This window comes from Mustelus asterias, chromosome 15, assembly GCF_964213995.1.
Source record: "Mustelus asterias chromosome 15, sMusAst1.hap1.1, whole genome shotgun sequence".
NCBI lineage: Eukaryota > Metazoa > Chordata > Chondrichthyes > Carcharhiniformes > Triakidae > Mustelus > Mustelus asterias.
In genome coordinates this window covers 99,660,214-99,684,466 of record NC_135815.1, presented here as the reverse complement: position 1 = coordinate 99,684,466, position 24,253 = coordinate 99,660,214, and the positions used below count along the sequence as shown (strand labels likewise).

Below are 24,253 nucleotides of genomic sequence, written 5' to 3'. Positions count from 1 at the left end.
GCGCATGTGCAGCCAGCCCTGCCCTGGTCAGCTCTGCGCATGTGCATTCTGCACGGCCCCTGACAGCTCTGCGCATGTGCCCCCAGCCCGATTCCGACCAGCGCGACTTGCTCAGACAGCTGTGCGCATGTGCGGCCAAACTGGCAAGTTGTGCCACACCACGTGGCGAAGACCATTCAGCCCAGCTGCTCCATACTGTCACCACACCAGCCACCTCCCAGCAGATGGGTTTTTAACAACAATCCATCCTCATCTTCACGACCATCATTTTCATTATCACTTTTCAATAGGTCTGGCCCTTTATTCCAAATTTATTCGTTAAATGTATTTAAGTGTCTGCAGCTGTCATTCATAGAAATCATAGAAAACCTACAGTGCAGAAGGAGGCCATTCGGCCCATCGAGTCTGCACCGACCACAATCCCACCCAGGCCCTACCCCCACATATTTACCCGCTAATCCCTCTAATCTACACATCCCAGGACTCTAAGGGGCATTTTTTAACCTGGCCAATCAACCTAACCCGCACATCTTTGGACTGTGGGAGGAAACCGGAGCACCCGGAGGAAACCCACGCAGACACGAGGAGAATGTGCAAACTCCACACAGACAGTGACCCGAGCCGGGAATCGAACCTGGGACCCTGGAGCTGTGAAGCAGCAGTGCTAACCACTGTGCTACCGTGCCACCCAATCGTTGCTGAGAGGAAGCTTTTCACCCGAGTTGTCTCAGGCAGGTTCGAACCAAGGGCCCTCGATTTTACTGGCACGCCCATCCCGAGACTCGCAGGACGGCGTTCTCCGTTGGCCTTCAGGATGGCATGGTGGCGCAGTGCCTCACAGCATTCGATTCCCGGCTCGGGTCACTGTATGCAGAATTTGCACATTCTCCGTGTGTCTGCGTGGGTTTCTTCCGGGCGCTCCGGTTTCCTCCCACAGTCCAAAAGATATAGAAATATAGACACCCTGCAGTGTAGAAGGAAGCCATTCGGCCTATCGAGTCTGCACCAACAACAATTGCACCCATAATCCCACATGTTTGCCCCATTAATCCCTCAAGCCAAAGCATCCCAGGACACTAAGGGGTATTCTGTACAGGTTAGGTGCCAATGCACCAAACCTGTACATCTTTGGACTATGGGAAGAAACTGGAGCACCCGGAGGAAACCCATGTTGACACGGGGAGAACGTGCAAACTCCACACAGATGGTGACCCAAGCCAGGAATCGAACCCAGGTCCCTGGTGCTATGAGGCAGCAGTGCCTCATAGCACCAGGAGGAGGATGACCTCACGGGGCCTGGAGGTCTGGAGTGCATCTACTTCAATGCAAGGAGCGTAGCAGGTAAGACAGACGAACTTAGGGCCTTAATGCTTACGAGGAATTTGGATGTGGTTGCGGTGACAGAGACTTGGTTGAAAGAGGGACAGGACTGGCAACTGAATATTCTGGCGTACAAGTGTTTTAGGCGAGACAGAGGAGGGGCCAAAAGAGGTGGGGGAGTAGCAGTATTAGTTGGAGAGCATATTACAGCGGTGCAGAGGGAGAACAATTCAGAGGGGTCGTGTAACGAGTCACTGTGGGTGGAGCTCAGAAACAGGAAGGGCGCAGTCACTATGTTGGGGGTATACTACAGGCCCCCCAACAGCCCAAGGGAAATGGAAGAATGGATATGTCAGGAGATAATGGATAGGTGCAGGAAAAATAGGGTTGTTGTAGTGGGAGACTTCAATTTCCCTGGTATAGACTGGAAATCGCGTAGGGCTGGGAGTCTGAATGGGGAGGAATTTGTAAAATGCGTACAGGAAGGTTCTTTGGAACAATATGTAGATAGCCCAACTAGAGAGGGGGCTACACTGGACCTAGTACTGGGGAATGAGCCCAGTCAGGTCTTCAAAGTTTCGGTAGGGGAACATGTGGCAAATAGTGACCAAAATTCTGTTAGCTTTAGGATAGTGATGGAAAGGATGAGTGGTGTCCCAAGGGTAAGGTGTTGGATTGGGGGAAGGCTGACATTAGTGGGATTAGGAAGAAATTGGCAGCTGTTGATTGGGAGAGGCTGTTTGAGGGTAAATCCACATCTGGCATGTGGGAGTCTTTTAAGGAACAGTTGTTAGGGCTGCAGGATAGGCATGTGCCTGTAAAAAAGAAGGATCGGAAGAGTAGGATTTGAGAACCGTGGATAACCAGGGAAATTGAGGGATTGGTCAAAAAGAAAAGAGAGGCATACGTTAGGTCCAGGCAGCTAAAAACGGAGGGAGCTCTGGAGGAATACAAAGAAAGTAGGAAAGAACTCAAACGAGGAATTAGAAGGGCAAAAAGGGGTCACAAAATGCCCTTGGCAGACAGGATTAAGGAGAATCCCAAGGCATTTTATTCATACGTTAGGAACAAAAGGGTTGTCAGGGAAAAAATTGGACCTGTCAGGGAAAAAAATCGGACCTCTCAGGGACAAAAGTGGGGAATTATGCTTAGAGCCCAAAGAAGTAAGAGAGATCCTAAATGAATACTTTGCGTCGGTATTCACAAAGGAGAGGGATGTGTTGATTGGGAGTGTCTCGGAGGGGAGTATTGACCCGTTAGAGAAAATCTCCATTACAAGGGAGGAAGTGTTAGGTTTTTTAGGGAATATAAAGACTGACAAATCCCCAGGGCCTGATGGAATCTATCCAAGGCTGCTCAGGGAGACGAGAGATGAAATCGCTGGGCCTCTGACGCAAATCTTTGTCTCGTCACTGGACACAGGTGAGGTCCCAGAGGATTGGAGGATAGCTAATGTGGTCCCGTTGTTTAAGAAGGGTAGGAAGGATAACCCAGGAAATTATAGGCCGGTGAGCTTGGCGTCCGTGGTAGGGAAGTTGTTGGAGAGGATTCTTAGAGATAGGATGTATGCGCATTTAGAAAGGAATAAACTCATTAACGACAGTCAGCATGGTTTTGTGAGAGGGAGGTCATGCCTCACTAACCTGGTGGAGTTTTTTGAAGAAGTGACTAGAATGGTTGATGAGGGAAGGGCCGTGGATGTCGTCTATATGGACTTTAGTAAAGCGTTTGACAAAGTCCCTCATGGTAGGTTGGTGCAAAAGGTTGGATCTCATGGGATAAAGGGGGAGGTGGCGAGATGGGTGGAGAACTGGCTTGGTCACAGAAGACAGAGGGTGGTAGTGGAAGGGTCTTTTCCCGGCTGGATGCCTGTGACTAGTGGTGTTCCGCAGGGCTCTGTATTGGGACCTCTGCTGTTTGTGATTTATATAAACGATTTGGAAGAAGGTGTAACTGGAGTGATCAGTAAGTTTGCAGACGACACGAAAATGGCTGGACTTGCAGATAGTGAGGATCATTGTCAGAAGCTGCAGAAGGATATAGATAGGCTGGAAATTTGGGCAAAGAAATGGCAGATGGAGTTCAATCCAGATAAATGCGAAGTGATGCATTTTGGTAGAACTAACGTAGGGGGGAGCTATACGATAAATGGCAGAACCATGAAGGGTGTAGGTACGCAGAGGGACCTGGGTGTGCAAGTCCACAGATCCTTGAAGATGATGTCACAGGTGGAGAAGGTAGTGAATAAGGCATATGGCATGTTTGCCTTTATAGGACGGGACACAGAGTATAAAAGTTGGGGTCTGATGTTGCAGTTGTATAGAACGTTGGTTCGGCCGCATTTGGAATACTGTGCCCAGTTCTGGTCGCCACACTACCAGAAGGACGTGGAGGCTTTAGAGAGAGTGCAGAGGAGGTTTACCAGGATGTTGCCTGGTATGGAAGGGCTTAGTTATGAGGAGAGATTGGGTAAACTGGGGTTGTTCTCACTGGAAAGATGGAGGATGAGGGGTGACCTAATAGAGGTGTATAAAATTATGAAAGGCATAGATAGGGTGAACGGTGGGAAGCTTTTTCCCAGGTCGGTGGTGACGTTCACGAGGGGTCATAGGTTCAAGGTGAGGGGGGGGAGGTTTAACACGGATATCAGAAGGACGTATTTTACACAGAGGGTGGTGGGGGCCTGGAATGCGCTGCCGGGCAAGGTGGTGTAGGCGGACACACTGGGAACGTTTAAGACTTATCTAGATAGCCACATGAACGGAGTGGGAATGGAGGGATACAAAAGAATGGTCTAGTTTGGACCAGGGAGCGGCACGGGCTTGGAGGGCCGAAGGGCCTGTTCCTGTGCTGTATTGTTCTTTGTTCTAACCACTGTGCCATCGCGCTGCACAGACGTGTGGGTTAGGTGCATTGGCCATGCTAATAAAGTTTCCCTCAGTGTACCCGAGTGTGGCGACTCGGGGATTTTCACAGTAACTTCATTGAAGTGTTAATGTAAGCCTACTTGTGACACTAATAAATAAACTCTTTTCTTATTCATTCATAGGATGTGGGTATCGCTGGCTGGACCAGCATTTATTGCCCATCCCTTGAGCATGTGGTGGTGTGGTACCTTGTTGAACTGCTGCAGTTCATGTGGACACCCACAGTGCTGTTTACGAAGGGAGTTCCACAATTTTATCATCATCATATCATAGAATCTCTGCAGGGCAGAAGCAGGTCATTTGGCCCCTCATGTCTGCACTGACTCTGCCAGAGCATCCCACCCAGACCCTATCCCCGTTGTACCCACATATTTACCCCGTTAATCCACCTAAGCTACACATCTTGGGACACTAAGGGGTCATTAGCATAGTTAATTCACCTAACCCGCACATCTTTGGACTGTGGGAGGAAACCGGATCACCCTGAGGAAACCCACGCAGACAAGGGGAGAATGTGCAAACTCCACACAGACAGTCACCTAAGGCCGGAATTGAACCCGGGTCCCTGGCACTGTGTGGCAGCAGTGCTAACCACTGTGCCACCCATCAAGCTTGTTGAGTGTTGTTCGAGCTGTGCTCATCCAGGCAAGTGGAGAATATTCCATCACATTGCTGATTTATGCCTTCTAAGTGGTAAACAGGCTTTGGGGAGTCAGGGAGTAGTTACTCACTGCAGAACTCCCAGCCTCTGACCAGCTCTTGTAGCTACAGTATTCATATGGCTGGTTCAGTTCAGTTTCTGGTCAAATGTAAGCCCCAGAATGTTGGTAGTAGGGGATTCAGTAATGGTAATGCCTTGAATATCAAGGGGAGATGGTTAGATCCTGATTATAACCATGATACCATAGCACCCCTAAAGTGCAGAAGGAGACCATTCAGCCTATCAGGTGTGCTCCGAATCTCCAAAAGAGCATCTTACCCAAGCCCAACAACCCACCTCCCCACCCTATACCCGTAACCCCGTGCATTTGCCAAGGCTAATGCATCTAACCTACATATCTTTGGACATTAAGGGGCAATTTAGCATAGCCAATCCACCTAACCTGTAAATTCCATTGGAGATGTTCATGCCTGGTTTGGAGAGTATTAGTTAGGAGGAGAGATTGGAAAAACTTGGTTTGTTTTCAGTTGAACGTCAGAAGCTGAGCAACAACCTGACAGAAGTTTATAAAATAATGAGAAGCATGGATAGAATAAATAGTCAGAGTCTTTTTTCCAGAGTAGAAATGTCAATTACGAGAGGGCATAGGTTTAAAGTAAAAAGGGGAAAGTGTAAAGGAGGTGTGAAAGGCAGGTTTTTTTATACAGAGGGTGGTAAATGCCTGGAATGCACTGCCAGAGGAAGTGGTAGAAGCAGACATGATAGCAATGATTAAGAGGCATCTTGACAGATACATGAATAGGCAGGGAATAGAGGGATACAGACCACATAGAGGCAAAAGGTCTTTAGTTTAGAAAGGTATCATGTGTCGGCGCAGGCTTGGTGGGCCGAAGGGCCTGTTCCTGTACTGTACTGTTCTTTGTTACTAATGTTACTTGCCACTTATCAGCCCAAGCCTGGATATTGTCCCAGGCATTGCTGCATATGGACATGGACGGCTTCAGTATCTGAGGAATCACGAATGATACTGGACATTGTGCAATCATCAGTAAGTATCCCCACTTCTGAGCTTGTGATGGAAGGAAGGCCATTGATGAAAGAGCTTAAGATGGTTGGACCTCGGACATTACCCTGAGGAACTTCTGAAGCAATGTCCCAGGACTGAGATGATTAACTTCCAACAAAAACAACTACTTTCTTTTCTGCTAGTATGACACCAACCAGCAGTGAGTTTTCTTCTGATTCCCAATGACTTCAGTTCCGCTGGAGATCTGAAATAAACAAGAAAGTGTTGGAAAACCTCAGCAGGGAGGTTATGGGCTAATGGCAGCACGTTGGCACAGTGGTTAGCGCTGCTGCCTGAGAGCGCCAGGGATCCAAATTCAATTCCCGGCTTGGGTCACTGACTGTGTGGAGTTTGCACATTCTCCCCGTGTCTATGTGGGTTTCCTGCCAGTTGCTCCAGTTTCCTCCCACAGTCCAAAATACATGCTGGTTAAGTGCATCGGCCTTGCTAATGGTATTATCACTTGATTATTAATCCAGAAACTCAGTTACTTTTCTGGGCATCTAGGTCCAAATCCTGCTATAGTAGGTGGTGGAATTTGAATTCAATAACAAATATCTGGAATTAAAAATCTACTGATGAAACCATTGTTCATTATTGGAAAAATCCATCTGGTTCACTAATGTCCTTTAGGGAAAGAAATCTGTTGTCCTTATCTGGTCTGGCCTACATATGACTCCAGAGCCACAGCAAAGTGGTTGACTTTCAACTGCCCCTTCAAGGGTAAGTAGGGATGGGCAATAAATGCTGGCCAGCCAGCAACACCCATGTCCCACATATGAATAAAAAAGATCTGGCAGCATCTGTGAAGAAAGAAACATTGTTAATGTTTTGAGTTCAACATAATTCTTCTTCGGAACTAGATCTGCAGAAGAACCATATCGAACACTAAAAGTTAATCCTGTTGGTTGTTACCTTGGTGCTTGTGGGAGCTTGCCATGCCCAAATTTAATGCCACATTCCCTACATTACAACCGTGGCTGCATTTCATAGCGTCATAGAAGTTTACAGCATGGAAACAGGCCCTTTGACCTAACTTGTCCATGCCGCACAGTTTTACCAGTAAAAAGTACTGGTAAAATTTCAAAAAGTACTTCATTGGCTATAACAGACATTGGGAATTCATGGGGATTGAAAGGCAATATATATATATGTTTAATTTTAATTCGTGGGACATGGGCGTCGCTGGCCCGCATTTATTGCCCATCCCTAGTTGCCCTTGGAGGGCAGTTGAGAGTCAACCGCATTGCTGTGGTCTGGAGTCACATGTAGACCAGACCAGGTAAGGATGGCAGTTTTCCTTCCCTAAAGGATGTTAGTGAACCAGACGGATTTTTCCGACAATCGGTAATGGTTTCATGGTCATCAGTATGTTCTTAATTATAGATATTTTTTATATGATATAGCGGCACAGTGGTTAGCACTGCTGCTAACCATAGGAAACAGAGGGTGGTGGTTGATAGTAAATATTCATCATGGAGTGCGGTTACAAGTGGTGTACCTCAAGGATCTGTTTTGGGGCCACTGCTGTTTGTAATATTTATTAATGATCTGGATGAGGGTATAGTTGGGTGGATTAGCAAATTTGCTGATGACACCAAAGTCGGTGGTGTGGTAGACAGTGAGGAAGGGTGTCGTAGTTTGCAGGAAGACTTAGACAGGTTGCAAAGTTGGGCCGAGAGGTGGCGGATGGAGTTTAATGCGGAGAAGTGTGAGGTAATTCACTTTGGTAGGAATAACAGATGTGTTGAGTATAGGGCTAACGGGAGGACTTTGAATAGTGTGGAGGAGCAGAGGGATCTAGGTGTATGTGTGCATAGATCCCTGAAAGTTGGGAATCAAGTAGATAAGGTTGTTAAGAAGGCATATGGTGTCTTGGCGTTTATTGGTAGGGGGATTGAATTTAGGAGTCGTAGCGTTATGTTGCAACTGTACACAACTCTGGTGCGGCCGCACTTGGAGTACTGTGTGCAGTTCTGGTCCCCACATTACAGGAAGGATGTGGAGGCTTTGGAGAGGGTGCAGAGGAGGTTTACCAGGATGTTGCCTGGTATGGAGGGGAGATCCTATGAGGAGAGGCTGAGGGATTTGGGATTGTTTTCGCTGGAAAGGCGGCGGCTAAGAGGGGATCTTATTGAAACATATAAGATGATTAGAGGTTTAGATAGGGTGGATAGTGATAGCCTTTTTCCTCTGATGGAGAAATCCAGCACGAGGGGGCATGGCTTTAAATTGAGGGGGGGTAGTTATAGAACCGATGTCAGGGGTAGGTTCTTTACCCAGAGGGTGGTGAGGGATTGGAATGCCCTGCCAGCATCAGTAGTAAATGCGCCTAGTTTGGGGGCGTTTAAGAGATCCGTAGATAGGTTCATGGACGAAAAGAAATTGGTTTAGGTTGGAGGGTCACAGTTTTTTTTTTAACTGGTCGGTGCAACATCGTGGGCCGAAGGGCCTGTTCTGCGCTGTAATGTTCTATGTTCTATGTTCACAGCGCCAAGGACCCGGGTTCGATTCCCAGCTCAGATCACTATTTGTGTGGAGTCTGCATGTTCTCCCCGTGTCTGCGTGGGTTCCTCCGGGTGTTCCGGTTTCCTCCCACAGTCCGAAAGCTGTGCTGGTTAGGCAAATTGGCCATGCTAAATTCTCCCTCAGTGTACCCGAACAGGTGCCAGAGTGTGGAGACGAGGGGATTTTCACAGTAACTTCATTGCAGTGTTAATGTAAGCCTATTTGTGACTCATAAATAACCTTTACCTTTTTTCCGAGAGCTGAAACTAGGAATTGAAGCTGCTGCAAGGGGCGGTGTGCAGTGCGCATGTCAGCAAGGGTCCTGGCGAGCCCGCCGACGTCGCGGTGAATAGGGTCTATCTCTGGCAATGGGGAGGGAATCAGGCGAGTGGCGCGGGCAGCCCCGCGGGAGGGGAATCAGGCGAGTGGCGCGGGCAGCCCTGTGGGGGGTCTTTTCGGAGTGGCTGTCATGGCGGCGGCGGCGAGGGAGATGGAGACGGGCCCGGAGTCCCAGCCGGAGCCTGAGGTCTTCAGCGTGCCCAAGAAGCGGGCCAAGCGGAAGCTGGAGGCCGGAGCGGGGAGCATGGAGACGGAGCGGCCCCGGAAAAGGCCCGAGTTCCCCGCCGTGTCCGGGCAGCAGCTCCTGGTGAGGGAAACGTGGAGCCGCCCCGACCCCCCATGGCCACAATATACCCCCTTCCCCTCCTCACCACCCACCCCCCCCCCCCCCGGGACCCCCCTTGTCTCCCACCCCCCCTCCGATCAGGTGCTGGGAACTGGGGTCTCCTGTATAAGAAGGGATAGACTGATTGTAGACCGATTAGCCTGAGCTCAGCGTGGGCAAATGATCACTGAATTGTTACAGTACAGAAGGGGGTTGATCAGCTCATTGCATTTGCACCGACTCTCAACGATTTTTCAGTTTATTAGTGTCACAAGCAGGCTTACATTAACACTGCAATGAAGTTATTGTGAAAACCCCCCCAGTCGCCACACTCCGGTGGCTGTTCGGGTAACACTGAGGGAGAATTTAGCACGGCCAATGCATCCAACCAGCACATCTTTTGGACTGTGGGAGGAAACCGGAGCACCCGGAGGAAACCCACGCAGACACAGGGAGAACGTGCAGACTCTGCACAGACAGTGACCCAAGCTGGGAATAGAACCTGCAAAGGCAATGGGCCTTGATGACATTCTGGCAATAGTACTGAAGACTTGTGCTCCAGAACTTTCTGCTCTCCTAGCCAAGCTCTTCCTGTACAGTTACAACACTGGCATCTACCCAACAATGTGGAAAATTGCCCAGGTATGTCCTGTACACACAAAGCAGGACAAATCCAACCCGGCCAATTACTGCCCAGTCTATTCTCGATCAGCAGTAAAGTGATGGGAAGTCTCATCAACAGCACTATCAAGCGGCAGTTACTCAGCAATAACACCCTCACTGATGTTCAGTTTCCGTTTCACCAGGGGTCACTCAGCTCCTGACCTCATTACAGTGACAAAAGAGCTGAAATCCAGAGGTGAGGTGAGAGTGACTGCCCTTGACATCAAGGCAGCATTAGACCAAGTATGACATCAAGGAGCCCTGACAAACATGGACTCAGTGGGAATGAGGGGGAAAACTCTGCTGATTGGAGTCATACCTGGCACAAAGGAAGATGGTTGTGGTGGTTGGAGTTCAATCATCAAGTCAGGAGTGTGATGGAATACTACCCACTTGCCTGGATGGGTGCAGCTCCAACAACACTGAAGAAGCTTGACACAATCCAGGACAAAACAGTCCACAAGCATTCAATCCCTCCACCACTGCTGAACAGTGACAGCAGTGTGTACCATCTATAAGATGCTCTGCAGGAATTCATCAAGGTTCCTTAGGCTGCACCTTCCAAACCCATGACCACTACCACCTAGAAGGACAAGACCAACAGATGCCTGGGAACACCACCTGGAGTTTTCCCTCCAAGCCACTCGCCCTGACATGGAAATATATCGGCCGTTCCTTCACTGTCGCTGGGTCAAAATCCTGGAACTCCCTCCCTAACAGCACTCTTATGTACCTACACCTCAGGGAGTGCAACAGTTCAAGAAGGCAGCTCACCACCACCTTCTGAAGGGTAACTAGGGATGGGCAATAAATGCTGGCCTGGCCAATGACATCCACATCTTGTAAAATGACCAAAACGAAATCAGGAAAAAGATTCTAATACAGACCCCTGGGGAACATCACTACAAACCTTCGTCTAGCCAAAATATATTCATTGACCATTGCTGTCTGCTTTTTACTATTCATCCAATTTTATTACCATGTCCCTTTTATTTCCTGAGATATTGGGAAAAGATTCAGCGAGATGGTACAGATCATCAATTAGTGTGTTCTGGATTAATCAACAACAGTCAGCATGGAACAAAATGTTACCGATACCGAGAATACAAAATAAATATTCCTTCACAGTCGCTGGGTCAAAATCCTGGAATTCCCTCCCTAACAGCATTGTGAGTCAACCCACAGCACGTGGACTGCAGCGATTCAAGAAGGCAGCTCACCACCACCTTCTCAAGGGCAACTGGGGCGGCACAGTGGTTAGCACTGCAGCCTCACAGCGCCAAGGACCCTGGTTCGGTTCCCAGCTTGGGTCACTGTCTGTGCGGAGTCTGCGCGTTCTCCCCGTGTCTGTGTGGGTTTCCTCCGGGTGCTCCGATTTCCACCCACAGTCCGAAAGACGTGCTGGTTAGGTGCATTGGCTGTGCTAAATTCTCCATTGGTGTACCCGAACAGGCACCAGAGTATGGTGTCTAGGGGATTTTCACAGTAACTTCATTGCAGTGTTAATATAAGTCTACTTGAGACACTAATAAATAAACTTTAAACTAAGGATGGGGCAATAAATGCTGGTCTAGCCAGTGACGCCCATGTCCCATGAATGAATTTTTTTAAAAACAAGGCGTTGGAAACATTCAGCAGGTCTGGCAGCACCTGTGGAGAGAGGAGCAGGGTCGACGTTTCAGATTCGCGACTTTTGCAATATTATTTTTGCTCCGATTTCTACTGGCCTTAAAGAGAGATGATGGAAGCAGCAGGTGAGAGAGAGCAAGAAAGCTTCTGAATGGAAAGGCAGGCTGGGAGCAGTTGTTTGTTTTAATCAGTGTAATTCTTCCCCTTTTTCTCCTCATCCCTTCTCGAGGTCATTGTTCGATGTGACATTAATCCTGTGTGGTGTCCATTTTTCCTTTAGGATGGGAAGCATGAATTTCGCATTGTAGCTGTACCCGCACATAGATATACACCACTGAAAGAAAACTGGTTAAAAATCTTTACCCCGATTGTTGAACACTTGCAGCTGCAAGTGAGATTTAACCTGAAAACTAGGAATGTTGAAATCAAGGTAATTATACTCAGCAATGAAGTTACAAAATTAAATAAAACGTATTTAAAGATGTGACCAGCAATATCGGGTGCTGTTTTAGTTCGGGTATCGTTCGTAGGGGAGGAGGGAGAATTGTCACTTTTTTTTCTTCTGTGTGGAACAGGCTACACCACGTTTACAATGGCAGATTATCCAAAAGAGAATCATCAAACTGTTACAGCACTGGGAGTGGGGCAAGGAGAGTCAGAGCCAGCACAGATGTAATTCGGCCCATTACATCAGTGCTGGTTCTCTAAGAGCAGCTCACCTCATCCCACTCCCCCACCTTTTTCCCCTGGGACCCTCTGAATCTTCTCTCCTCAAGTAATTATCCAATTCTCTTGTAGAAGCCACCATTGCACCTCCAGACAGTGCATTCCACATCCCAACAACTCACTGCTTTGCTTTCTAACCCAGAAAACATAATCTTGTATCACAATTTCTCAGTTAATATGGAATTATCTCTATAAATGCACTAGTTCTGTCATATTGCAGTTAATTTTAGCTTTTAAGAACAAAAATGTTCTTAAATCTGTTTTTAATTGATCTTAGACACAATCAAAATCATCTTGTGGTTTAATAAGTCATACAATGCAGCCAGATTTTTGAGTTCACTCTTGTGTTACAGGCTCAAGTCTGATTCGTTGATGTTTTTTGGCCAGAGGTGTATAATAACTTTTTAAGTGGATGTTGAGAGAGACTAAATTTGTACCTTTTACGAAAGAAAAATATTGCAGATGCTGGGAATCTGAAATTAAAATCAGACAAAGCTGGAAATATTCAGCAGGTCAGGCAGCGCCTGTGAAGAGAGACATTTCGGGTCAATGCCAGTTCCGACAAATGAAATTTTAACTCTTTTGTTTTCTCGCCAAATGCTGTTGGACCTACTGAGTATTTTCAACATTTTTTGGTTCTGGTGTAAACGTTGTTCTATAAATGCTGGTGTTTTGGCAGTTTTGTATCATAGAATCCCTACGGTGCAGAAGGAGGCCCATTGAGCTTGCACCAACAACAATCCCACGCAGACCATATCCTTGTAGCCATATATATTTACCCTGCTAATCCCCCTGACACTAACGGGCAAGTTAGCATGGACAATCCACCTAACCCGCACATCTTTGGACTGCAGGAGGAAACCGGAGCAACCGGAGGAAACCCATGCAGACACTGGGAGGATGTGCAAACTCCACACAGAGTGACCCAAGCCAGGAATTGAACCCAGGTCCCTGGCGCTGTGAGGCAGCAGTGCTAACCACTGTGCCACCATGCTACCCCAAGTTGAAATTTGTAGTTTAATGAAAGTTGAGTGCTTGACTCCTGTTGCTGTTTTGTAAAGTATTTCTGCAATTCCTTGCTAGACTTGTAAAGACACACATGATATAAGCTCACTTACAAAGGCTGAAGACTTTGTAAAGGCCTTTGTTCTTGGATTCCAAGTGGAGGTAAGTAAATGCCTTTTAATTCAGAATGGGTATTTGCCAAGTGTCTACTTGCATTGTTTGCATGGTATTTCAACGTGTAGTACAGTTAACTAGTCAATTGGTTAGAATGGGATTGGATGCAAGAACAGCTTCTTCCCTGCTGCCATCAGACTTTTGAATGGACCCACCTCGCATTAAGTTGATCTTTCTCCACACCCTAGCTGTGACTGTAGCACTACATTCTGCACCCTCTCCTTTCCCTCTCTATGTACAGCATGCTTTGTCTGTATAGCGCGCAAGAAACAACACTTTTCACTGTGTGCCAATACATGTGACAATAAATCAACTCAAGTTGTCCGGTCACAACATTGATTCTCAATGGTCATCGCCTTTGACAATATCCAGAGGGAGGCATTTCTGAAACTAGTATCATTGCCAGTGTTCCTCGTTTGCCGGACAAAAGTAACTGTCACTCAAATACTGTTCAAAGGATTCCATCCCATCCCCGCCTTGGGAAAAATGTGCATTCTAAGTGCCAGAGTTACTCGAGGAAAGTAATTTTATCTAACTTATCCAAGGTTGCCAATATGGTTCAGCTTATTTTACCAGCTCATGTGAGTGAGAATCAAACCAAATTTTGTTCTAGCAATTTTCAGAAAATGAACAGCTTTGAATTTAGTTTTTAGTCATTCATGGGACATGGGCGTCACTGGCTGGCCAGCATTTATTGCCATCCCTTGTTGCCCTTGGAGGGTAGTTGAGAGTCAACCACATTGCTGTGGCTCTGGAGTCACATGTAGGCCAGACAAGTAAGGACGGCAGATTTCCTTCCCTAAAGGACATAAGTGAACCAGATGGGTTTTCCAACAATCAACAATGGTTTCATGGTCATCAGTAGATTCTTAATTCCAGATTTTTTTTATTGAATTCAAATTCCACCATCTGCCGTGGCGGGATTCAAGCCCGGGTCCCCTGAATATTAGCTGAGTTTCTGGATTAATAGTCTAGCGATAATACCACTAGGCTCTCACCTCCCCACTATGGTGGAATAATTTCTGAGCTTAGAGCATATTGTACCCCTTGAAGGATCTTTTTTACTGAGATGTGAGAGCGGAAATATTCTGCTACTCGCGGTTTGTGAAATTTGACCTTGGATGCTGAGATGGATTATGATGTGCTCTGCTAATTGATATACTGTAGTATACTGTGTAGACCAACCACAGCAACTCTGGGTTTAGTATTAATAAGTAATGTGTATACGTATTGAAAGCAGAAGGGAACAAAGATTTGTGAAGACCTAAGTATCCAAACGAAGGAGTGCCAAAAATACAGTGTGACCTCTTTATCTGCAAAGTAGAACTCTAATGGGAATGGTGTACAGAATACAAAATGGGTTCATATTTATTCCAGCTCCGGTGTGTGCTATCTGTTGCTATAAAGAAATGTTAACATTAGATATGAGTTGTTAAATGAAAAGTTTGTTGCATTTTACTGCATCTTTGAAGTCCCAAAACATTCCGTATAGACTGAATTACTTTTAAAGTAAATCTGGCCACGTTTTGTAGATCATAAGATCTCTCAAACACACAAGATTTTTTTTGGTGATAGGGTTTTTTGTGAGCATGTTGATTGATTGACACATTGAATCTCTTCCAATAAAGAACAAAGAAAATTACAGCACAGGAACAGGCCCTTCGGCCCTCCAAGCCTGCACCGACCATGCTGCCCGACTTAACTAAAACCCCCTACGCTTCCGGGAACCATATCCCTCTATTCCCATCTCATTCATGTACCTGTCAAGACGCCCCTTAAAAGTCACTACCGTATCCGCTTCCACTACCTCCCCCGGCAACGCGTTCCAGGCACCCACCACTCTCTGTGTAAAAGGTCTGCCTCGTACATCTCTTTTAAACCTTGCCCCTCGCACCTTAAACCTGTGCCCCCCTAGTAATTGACTCCTCCACCCTGGGGACAAAGCTTCTGACTATCCACTCTGTCCATGCCTCTCATAATCTTGTAGATTTCTATCAGGTCTCCCCTCAACCCCCGTCGCTCCAGTGAGAACAAACCAAGTTTCTCCAACCTCTCCTCATAGCTAATGCCCTCCATACCAGGCAACATCCTGGTAAATCTTTCCTGTACCCTCTCCAAAGCCTCCACATCCTTCTGGTAGTGTGGCAACCAGAATTGAACACTATATTCCAAATGCGGCCTCACTAAGGTTCTATAAAGCGTCAACACGACTTGCCAATTTTTAAACTCAATACCCCGGCCGGTGAAGGCAAGCATGCCGTATGCCTTCTTGACTACCTTCTCCACCTGCATTGCCACTTTCAGTGACCTGTGTACCTGTACACCCAGATCTCTTTGCCTATCAATACTCTTGAGGGTTCTGCTATTTACTGTATATTTCCTATCTGTATTAGACCTTCCAAAATGCATTACCTCACATTTGTCCGGATTAAACTCCATCTGCCATCTTTCCGCCCAAGTCTCCAACTGATCTATATCCTGCTGTATCCTCTGATGGTCCTCATCGCTATCCGCAAATCCACCAACCTTTGTGTCGTTCGCAAACTTACTAATCAATCCAGTTACATTTTCCTCCAAATCATTTTTATATATATTACAAACAGCAAACCTTTGGATCGTGCCATGGAATCTTCAACTGTAACTTCATAGAATCCCTACAATACAGAAGGAGGCCATTCAGCCCATTGAGTCTGCACTGACCACGATCCCCTGACACTAAAGGGCAATTTAGCATGGCCAATCAACCTAACCCGCACATCTTTGGACTGTGGGAGGAAACCGGAGCACCCGGAGGAAACCCACGCAGACACGGGGAGAACGTGCAGACTCTGCACAGATAGTGACCCCAGGCTGGAATTGGACCCAGGTCCTTGGCGCTGTGAGGTAGCAGTGCTAACCACTGTGCCACCCCAGCTTGTGCCAGTAGAATAAGCAAATGGTATCTCAGTTTAGTATCTTATCCAAGTGATTCAATCTTAAACATTGCAGGTTTTTTGTCTTTATTGTTCACTGCGTATAATTTGCTGCTTTCTGATCCTCTTTGATTTGATTTTATCTGTTATATAGGATGCCTTAGCATTAATTCGGCTGGATGACCTGTTCCTAGAAACGTTTGACATTACGGATGGTGAGTTGATTGTAAGTGCTTGTTTTGACTGCAATATGGCGGCACAGTGGTTAGCACTGCTGCCTCACAGCGCCAGGGACCCTGGTTCAATTCCCAGCTTGGGTCTGCATGGGTTTCTCCGGTTTCCTCCCACAGTCCGAAAGACGTGCTGGTTAAGGTGCATTAGCCATGCTAAATTCTCCCTCGGTGTACCCGAACAGGCGCCCGAGTGTGGCGACTAGAGGATTTTCACAGTAACTTCATTGCAGTGTTAATGTAAGCCGACTTGTGACACGAATAAATAAACTTTAAAATTGGAGGTGTTGCAAAATGGTGCAGATTAACAAGTGAGTGACTTTTGTTCGAGTTGAAGATGGGAAGCCAGCAACACGAGTCTGGAAGTGACAGAGGGTTTTAGCAGGTGTTCAGCTAGAGAATGGCGATGTTGGAGGTGGACATTCTTCGTGATAGATTAAGATATAGGATTGGGAAGCTCCAGCTCATTGTCAAATAGGAATCGACTATTTTCAATAACATTTTATCTTTCTTTAAAGGTGCTCAGTTTCCACTGGTTATACATTAGATCTGAAAGTGCAAAATGAGAAATGGTAATGCAGACTCCATTCTTTCCTCTAGTGAAACCATTGAAAGGTGATCATCTATCCAGAGCAATAGGAAGAATAGCTGGCAAAGGAGGAAAAACTAAATTCACAATAGAAAACGTAACAAAAACAAGAATAGTTCTCGCCGACTCGTAAGTACATGATGGTTTGTGGGTTCTGTTTTATCTTTCCATTTTCTCCACGCAGAATCAGCATTAAAATCTAAGGTAGCAAATAATCCCACTCCCCTCCTGAAATATCTTTGCTGGTGAAACCTGGGTCCGTGGCGCTGTGAGGCAGCAGTGCTAACCACTGTGCCGCATCCTCGTATCCCAAATCCTCCACAGCCATACATTCCATCCCCGCTCCATTACCTCTAACTTCTAGCGCCAGCACTGTTTCCACCACCCTCCTCCCTTTCCCGCATTCCTTCAATATTTTCCTTCACTCCCCACTGGCAGGGGGTCTTTAGCCATCCGGGAATTGCACCGCCCTCACTCATATCCTGCACCTCTCTCCTTCTTTAAGCCCCTTCACTAACCTACTTCCTTGAGCAAGTTCTCAGTCATGAATATTGACTTGGCTGGAACTCATTCCTCCTGCCTTTTAGATGATGATGATGATCCACTTGTTCAAGATGCGTTACAAGTAATTCCGGGTTTTCACCTCCCTGTCGGAGAGCATCTAAGCTTCGTAATCTGCATTTCCCCTGTCCCTTTAGTCAGGTTAGGCTTACTGGTCAAAATACCAGGATGCAATCGCATCATGATGAAGCTAATTAAATTCCGTCTTGCACCTTGCTGAATATATGAGAATTCTTCAAAAGCTAATACCAACAAAAAGTATCACTTGCTTTGTGAGGTGTTGTGCTGTGATGTGATGTACACAGAGGTCAGTGCCCTAATTTCCTAAATACAGTAAACTTGTTATCCTACATTGTACAAACCAGAATTCTCGAGAATTTCAATCGTCACTTTACCAAACAGAAGCAATTGAACAAAGAACAATACAGCACAGGAACAGGCCCTTCGGCCCTCCAAGCCCGCGCCGCTCCCCGGTCCAGGATTGAATCCTGAATCCAGGATCCCCGCCCAATTTTCCAGCCTATCTACATACCAATATCCTATCCACCGAGCTGTCCCTCACAGCTACGATGCTTTGTTCATTACAACCTATTAACTTACCCCCACCCCCCCATTCCAGACCATGTGATCTCCAGGGAGAGGCGAAAACCCAGAGTGAAAAACCCCAGGGCCAATATGGGGAAAAAAAATCTGGGAAATTCCTCTCCGACCCCCTGAGGCGATCGAAACGAGTCCAGGAGATCACAATGGCCCCGATCGGAAAATGCTTCCCAACCCTAGTCATTTCCACTTCCACGAACACCATATGAATTCCCTGCCCCCGAGACAGGTTCCCAACTATCCGCAGTCTCGCTCTGTACTGGCACCAGCAAGATGATCATAGAATGAAGCCTTGAAACGAGAAACCAGGAACAATTAGCCCGCGCCGCTCCCTGGTCCAAACTAGACCACTCTTTTGTATCCCTCCATTCCCACTCCGTTCATATAGCTGTCTAGATAAGTCTTAAACGTTCCCAATGTGTCCGCCTCCACCACCTTGCCCGGCAACACATTCCAGGCCCCCACGACCCTCTGTGTGAAATATGTCCTTCTGATATCTGTGTTAAACCTCCCCCCCTTCACCTTGAACCTATGACCCCTCGTGAACGTCACCACCGACCCGGGGAAAAGCTTCCCACCGTTCACCCTATCTATGCCTTTCATAATTTTATACACCTCTATTAAGTCTCCCCTCATCCTCCGTCTTTCCAAGGAGAACAACCCCAGTTTCCCCAATCTCTCCTCATAACCAAGCCCCTCCATACCAGGCAACATCCTGGTAAACCTCCTCTGTACTCTCTCCAAAGCCTCCACGTCCTTCTGGTAGTGTGGCGACCAGAACTGGACACAGTATTCCAAATGCGGCCGAACCAACGTTCTATACATCTGCAACATCAGACCCCAACTTTTATACTCTATGCCCCGTCCTATAAAGGCAAGCATGCCATATGCCTTCTTCACCACCTTCTCCACCTGTGACGTCACCTTCAAAGATCTGTGGACTTGCACACCCAGGTCCCTCTGCATCTCTACACCCTTTATGGTTCTTCCATTTATCGTGTAGCTCCTCCCTACATTATTCCCACCAAAATGCATCACTTCGCATTTATCAGGATTGAACTCCATCTGCCATTTCCTTGCCCAAATTTCCAGCCTATCTATATCCTTCTGTAGCCTCTGACAATGTTCCTCACTATCTGCAAGTCCTGCCAGTTTTGTGTCGTCCGCAAACTTACTGATCACCCCAGTTACTCCTTCTTCCAGATCATTTATATAAATCACAAACAGCAGAGGTCCCAATACAGAGCCCTGCGGTACACCACTAGTCACAGGCCTCCAGCCGGAAAAAGACCCTTCCACTACCACCCTCTGTCTTCTATGACCAAGCCAGTTCTCCACCCATCTAGCCACCTCCCCCTTTATCCCATGGGATCCAACCTTTTTCACTAGCCTACCATGAGGGACTTTGTCAAACGCTTTACTAAAGTCCATATAGACAACATCCACGGCCCTTCCTTCGTCAACCATTTTGGTCACTTCTTCAAAAAACACCACCAGGTTCGTGAGGCATGACCTCCCTCTCACAAAACCATGTTGACTATCGTTAATGAGTTTATTCCTTTCTAAATGCGCATACATCCTATCTTTAAGAATCTTCTCCAACAACTTCCCCACCACGGACGTCAAGCTCACCGGCCTATAATTACCCGGGTTATCCTTCCTACCCTTCTTAAATAACGGGACCACATTGGCTATCCTCCAATCCTCTGGGACCTCACCTGTGTCCAGTGACGAGACAAAGATTTGCGTCAGAGGCCCAACGATTTCACCTCTCGTCTCCCTGAGCAGCCTTGGATAGATTCCATCAGGCCCTGGGGATTTGTCAGTCTTTATATTCTCTAACAAACCTAACACTTCCTCCTTTGTAATGGAGATTTTCTCCAACGGTTCAACACTCCCCTCCGAGACACTCCCAGTCAACACATCCCTCTCCTTAGTGAATACCGACGCAAAGTATTCATTTAGGATCTCCCCTACCTCTTTGGGCTCCAAGCATAAGTCCCCACTTTTGTCCCTGAGAGGTCCGATTTTTTCCCTAACAACCCTTTTGTTCCTAATTGCGCAAATATCTAGAATCCATACCTGCATACAATATAATTTATACTTTGTTTTAATGTCCAGTTGAAGATTAGAAGTGAAAAGAGTACTGTTCTTTATGCACTGTGTTCCGCCAGTAAATGGAACTCCATCAACCGGCACCCCAATTCCTTGTGTTTGATGGATGATGAAGGTTTTCCTGTATGGGTTGTAACCTTTTTAAAACCTCCACTTATTCAATGTGCAAAAAGCTAATGTTTCCCAAAGCTACTTTTACTTTGCTGTTTTTCACATTTTTTACAAAATTTGGTTTTACCAAAAATTCAAAGTTTCTCTAAAATTGGACATTGAATATCCAAGTTGGACATAATGAGGAGCAGTATTAACCTGTATTGCATCAATGGGGTGACACGGTGGTTAGCACTGCTGCCTCACAGCGCCAGGGACCCGGGTTCGATTCCGGCCTCTGTTCACTGTCTGTGTGGAGTCTGCACATTCTCCCCGTGTCTGCGTGGGTTTCCTCCCACAGTCCAAAGATGTGTGGTTTAGGTTGATTGGCCATGTTAAATTGACCCTAGTGTCGGGGATTGGCAGGGTAAATATTGGGGTTACGGGAATAGGGCCTGGGTGGGATTGTGGTCAGTGCAGACTTGATGGGCCGAATGGCCTCCTTCTGCACTGTAGGGATCCTATGATATAAAAGCTACAAAGAAATGTAGATGCCCAGTGAAGCTGATTTGAGGCAGTGTCACTGAGAAAGGTGAGCCGAGTTGTTTGTAATATCCACTTGCACAGAATACAGCGGTTTCTTAGATATATACTTGAATAGCTTCTATCTAGTCCTTCAGTAATATTCCACATTTCAATATTCCATATTTCTCCCTGAAGACTCTTTGCACAAGATGTCTATCTTGTACCATATCACAGCAATCATGACCTTTTGTGCAACTTGATGCAGTTTTTCTTTTGAACCTGTTTGACAAGTACTAAATAAGGCTGCATACACTCTTGATGTATTGAACATTAGCTGGCTTCCGAGAAGTACGATGCGGATGCAGAATCGTATGTGCAAGAGTTCAGTATTTGTACAATTTAGTGAATTATCCTTTATTTTAAATAGGAAAATCCACATCCTTGGATCTTTTCAGAACATTAAGATGGCTCGGACAGCAATCTGCAACCTCATTCTAGGTACGATCGTGATTTTGTTGGGACTCTTGTGTGTGTGAACTAACAAAATATTGAATGCAAGGAGTTCCTTTAACCATCCAGATAGGACATGACTGAAATAGAGCTGCTTTAAAACAATTTGAAAAAATTGTTTACTTCCCAATTAATTGTGATGTACCATACACAAGATTTATTTCTAAGTGGCCTGCCTTTTTTTATTTTGCATTAATTGTCTTTTTATTGGGGTGGGGTATGTTAGCTTTTAAGAGGAAGCTCTCTACTGAAGCAGAACAGACCTCTTAGTTACTGGGTAATTGCAATACCGGAAAACTGCTCCTGTTTCTCAGAAGCTTCTGACACCTTTCCAAACCAAGCTGGTTATTTAATAAGGTGAATAAACAATTCTGTTGCCATGGGATTGGCTTGGTGCCTGGAGTGAGTGGATGGTATTTGATGTTGCTTTTCAGTAGTTATGTTTAAACTCTTTAACTAGTGGATATAGAAAAATGAGCAGATATGAACATTATGCATCAGGTTAATTAATGAGCTGAAATTGGGATGGCAAAAACAGCATAATCTTCCATGGTATTTGGAATATTGTTATTTGACTGGCACTGATAGGATCAGCAAATTGTCCTTGGCAATGTCCCATTTTGCTCTCCAGAGAATAGGGACACAGGACTCAGCCATTCAGTCCCTTGAGCCTTTGATATTCATAAGAGCAGGAGGCCATTTAGTCCCTTGAACCTGCCATTGTGATCAGTGACCTAATTCTGCTGTTACCTCACGTACCTCAATACCTTTAAATAACAAAAATCCATCAGTCACAGTTTGAAAAAAAAACAAGATGTGTTCCAACTAATACAATTTTCATAAAGTTTGTGAAGTGTAACAGTACAATCTCAAATGGAAAATAAGTCAGCACTATTAATTCATCAGCCTAAGCTGAACTAGAACTGTGCCCAAAATTTTCAATGAGAAGTGCTGGAAACATGTGAATCTGACCTCCCCCCCTCAAGACTCTGTTGTCTTTCCTGTGTTATTCCAATAAAGCTCTACATGGTTTAAGGTAGAGTGTCCTTTTTCTGCTGGTGATTCTGCACTACTTTGGTTTGAACATGTTTTTGTAACTTATGAAGTTGTGGCCCTTTACAATAGTGCTTGGCTTTTGGGGTGATTGTCACTGGGGAAAAGTGAAGGTTTTTTTTATTGTACTTTAACCTAATTTCCCCACAACCTCCTGGCCTTGTTTATACCCAACGGTTTTGCTATAGAGCGGTACATGGGTATTCACCTGGTTTTTGTAATTGGTGTGCCTGTTAATTCTCCCTCTCTTCCAACCTTGTGGGTCACAATTGATGGCCTTACCCTGGGTTTATTGGCATCAACCGCTCCATAAGCAATCTTTGTCCTACTTTAACGTGTATAAAACTGAAGTTGAACCAGTTTCACTCCTGGCTTTAGTCAGGATTTGATTCAGTTCAATGAAACTTCCTTGCATAATCTAAACACCACCATGCACCAACCCACTTTAATGAGTTAGGTCATTTAGAGCTCCTTTGTTGCCATCCTAAATCAGTGTAGAAGCTCTTCTGAAAACCAGTTTGTCTCTGGGTTGTGATTTTATCACTGCTCAGTGATTAATAGAAATACTGATTTTATCTGAGAAAATGTTGGAGAGAAAAGAACTGACATTTCAAGACCCTTTGTCAAAGCTTTGAGATTTTCCAGTGTTTTCTCTTTTGGTTTCAGATTCCAGCATCCGCAGTAATTTGCTTTTTCCCTGATTTTCTCTAACCTTTCTAATTTCTGTTACAGGGAGCCCTCCATCTAAAGTTTACGGCAATATCCGAGCGGTCGCCAGCAGGGCAGCAGAGCGTTTCTGATTCTGCAGTGAATTCACTGCTTTCAGTTTGCACAATACAAGTAACTATGGCTTGGGAGTATAGACTGGTCTCTGATGGCAGATTAAATTGCCCTAGTGTTTTTAATGTCAGACAAGTTATTTTCTTCAATTAGCCTAATGCACTGGCATTTACAAATGAACAAAATCTATATTAACCATTTCATGAAATATGGGACTGAACCAAAATAAATTATGAAGTGTTCTATATATATCCTGCATGGCTTGTTTTCAGTTACTAGGACTATAACATTTCTGTTGCCTATTTCATATCCAAACTTTCATTTATATAATGCCATCACAAGTTTTTTGGAACAAAATGTGACAACTGAGAGATTAGGGCAAATTGTTCAAGGGGACAGTCATCAGGATCTGATGGACGTGGCTGCAGTGGTAGTGGACCGGTTTATAACTTGCTAAATTCCAGGAGGGTACCAGAAGATTAGCTGCTTTCCAATGTGACTTGTTCAAAAAGGCAGGGAACTATAGGCCAGTTAGTTCAACATTTATTGGCAAGGAAATCATTTAGAAAAGCTGATCAAACTTAGCCAACATAGTTTTATAAAAGGTAAATCACGTTTGACACTTGCTCATTCTTTGAGAATATAACGGAGAGAAGATGTAGTGTACTGCACAAGAGGCTGGTGCATAAAGTAAAGCCTGTGGAATTGGAGGAAGTGTTGGCATAGATTGAAACTGGCTGTCAAATCAAAGGATCCATTTATCCCAATTCTGTTTTCTGAATGGAAAGGTGCAACTCATGGAGTACACAAGGATCAATTTTTGGACCGTAATTATTCACTATTTACATTAATGACCTGGAGGAAGGAACAGAAGATTTCCAAATTTGCTGATTAGAGATAGGTGGATATTTTTTACCCCATTTGTGGGACATGGGCGCTACTGAC

The 24,253-nt window shown here is 45.7% G+C and overlaps 1 protein-coding gene across 1 annotated transcript; it reads left to right on the top strand.

Moving 5' to 3' along the window:
• The first annotated feature begins 8,907 nt into the window (after positions 1–8,907).
• Positions 8,908–23,555, top strand: pno1 (partner of NOB1 homolog). Its single transcript, XM_078230391.1, has 7 exons — positions 8,908–9,128; positions 11,719–11,868; positions 13,248–13,331; positions 16,410–16,470; positions 17,086–17,203; positions 21,393–21,463; positions 23,261–23,555. Exons 1-7 carry the CDS (start codon positions 8,952–8,954, stop codon positions 23,326–23,328), a joined length of 729 nt encoding a protein of 242 aa, XP_078086517.1. The 5' UTR covers positions 8,908–8,951; the 3' UTR covers positions 23,329–23,555.
• Positions 23,556–24,253: the final 698 nt, after the last annotated feature.

Coding starts and splice junctions, on each gene's coding strand:
- pno1 (XM_078230391.1), top strand. CDS start 8,952: ATGGCGGCGGCGGCGAGGGAGATGGAGACGGGCCCGGAGTCCCAGCCG. Junction 9,129..11,718: donor TGTCCGGGCAGCAGCTCCTG/GTGAGGGAAACG, acceptor TTTTTCCTTTAG/GATGGGAAGCATGAATTTCG. Junction 11,869..13,247: donor CTAGGAATGTTGAAATCAAG/GTAATTATACTC, acceptor ATTCCTTGCTAG/ACTTGTAAAGACACACATGA.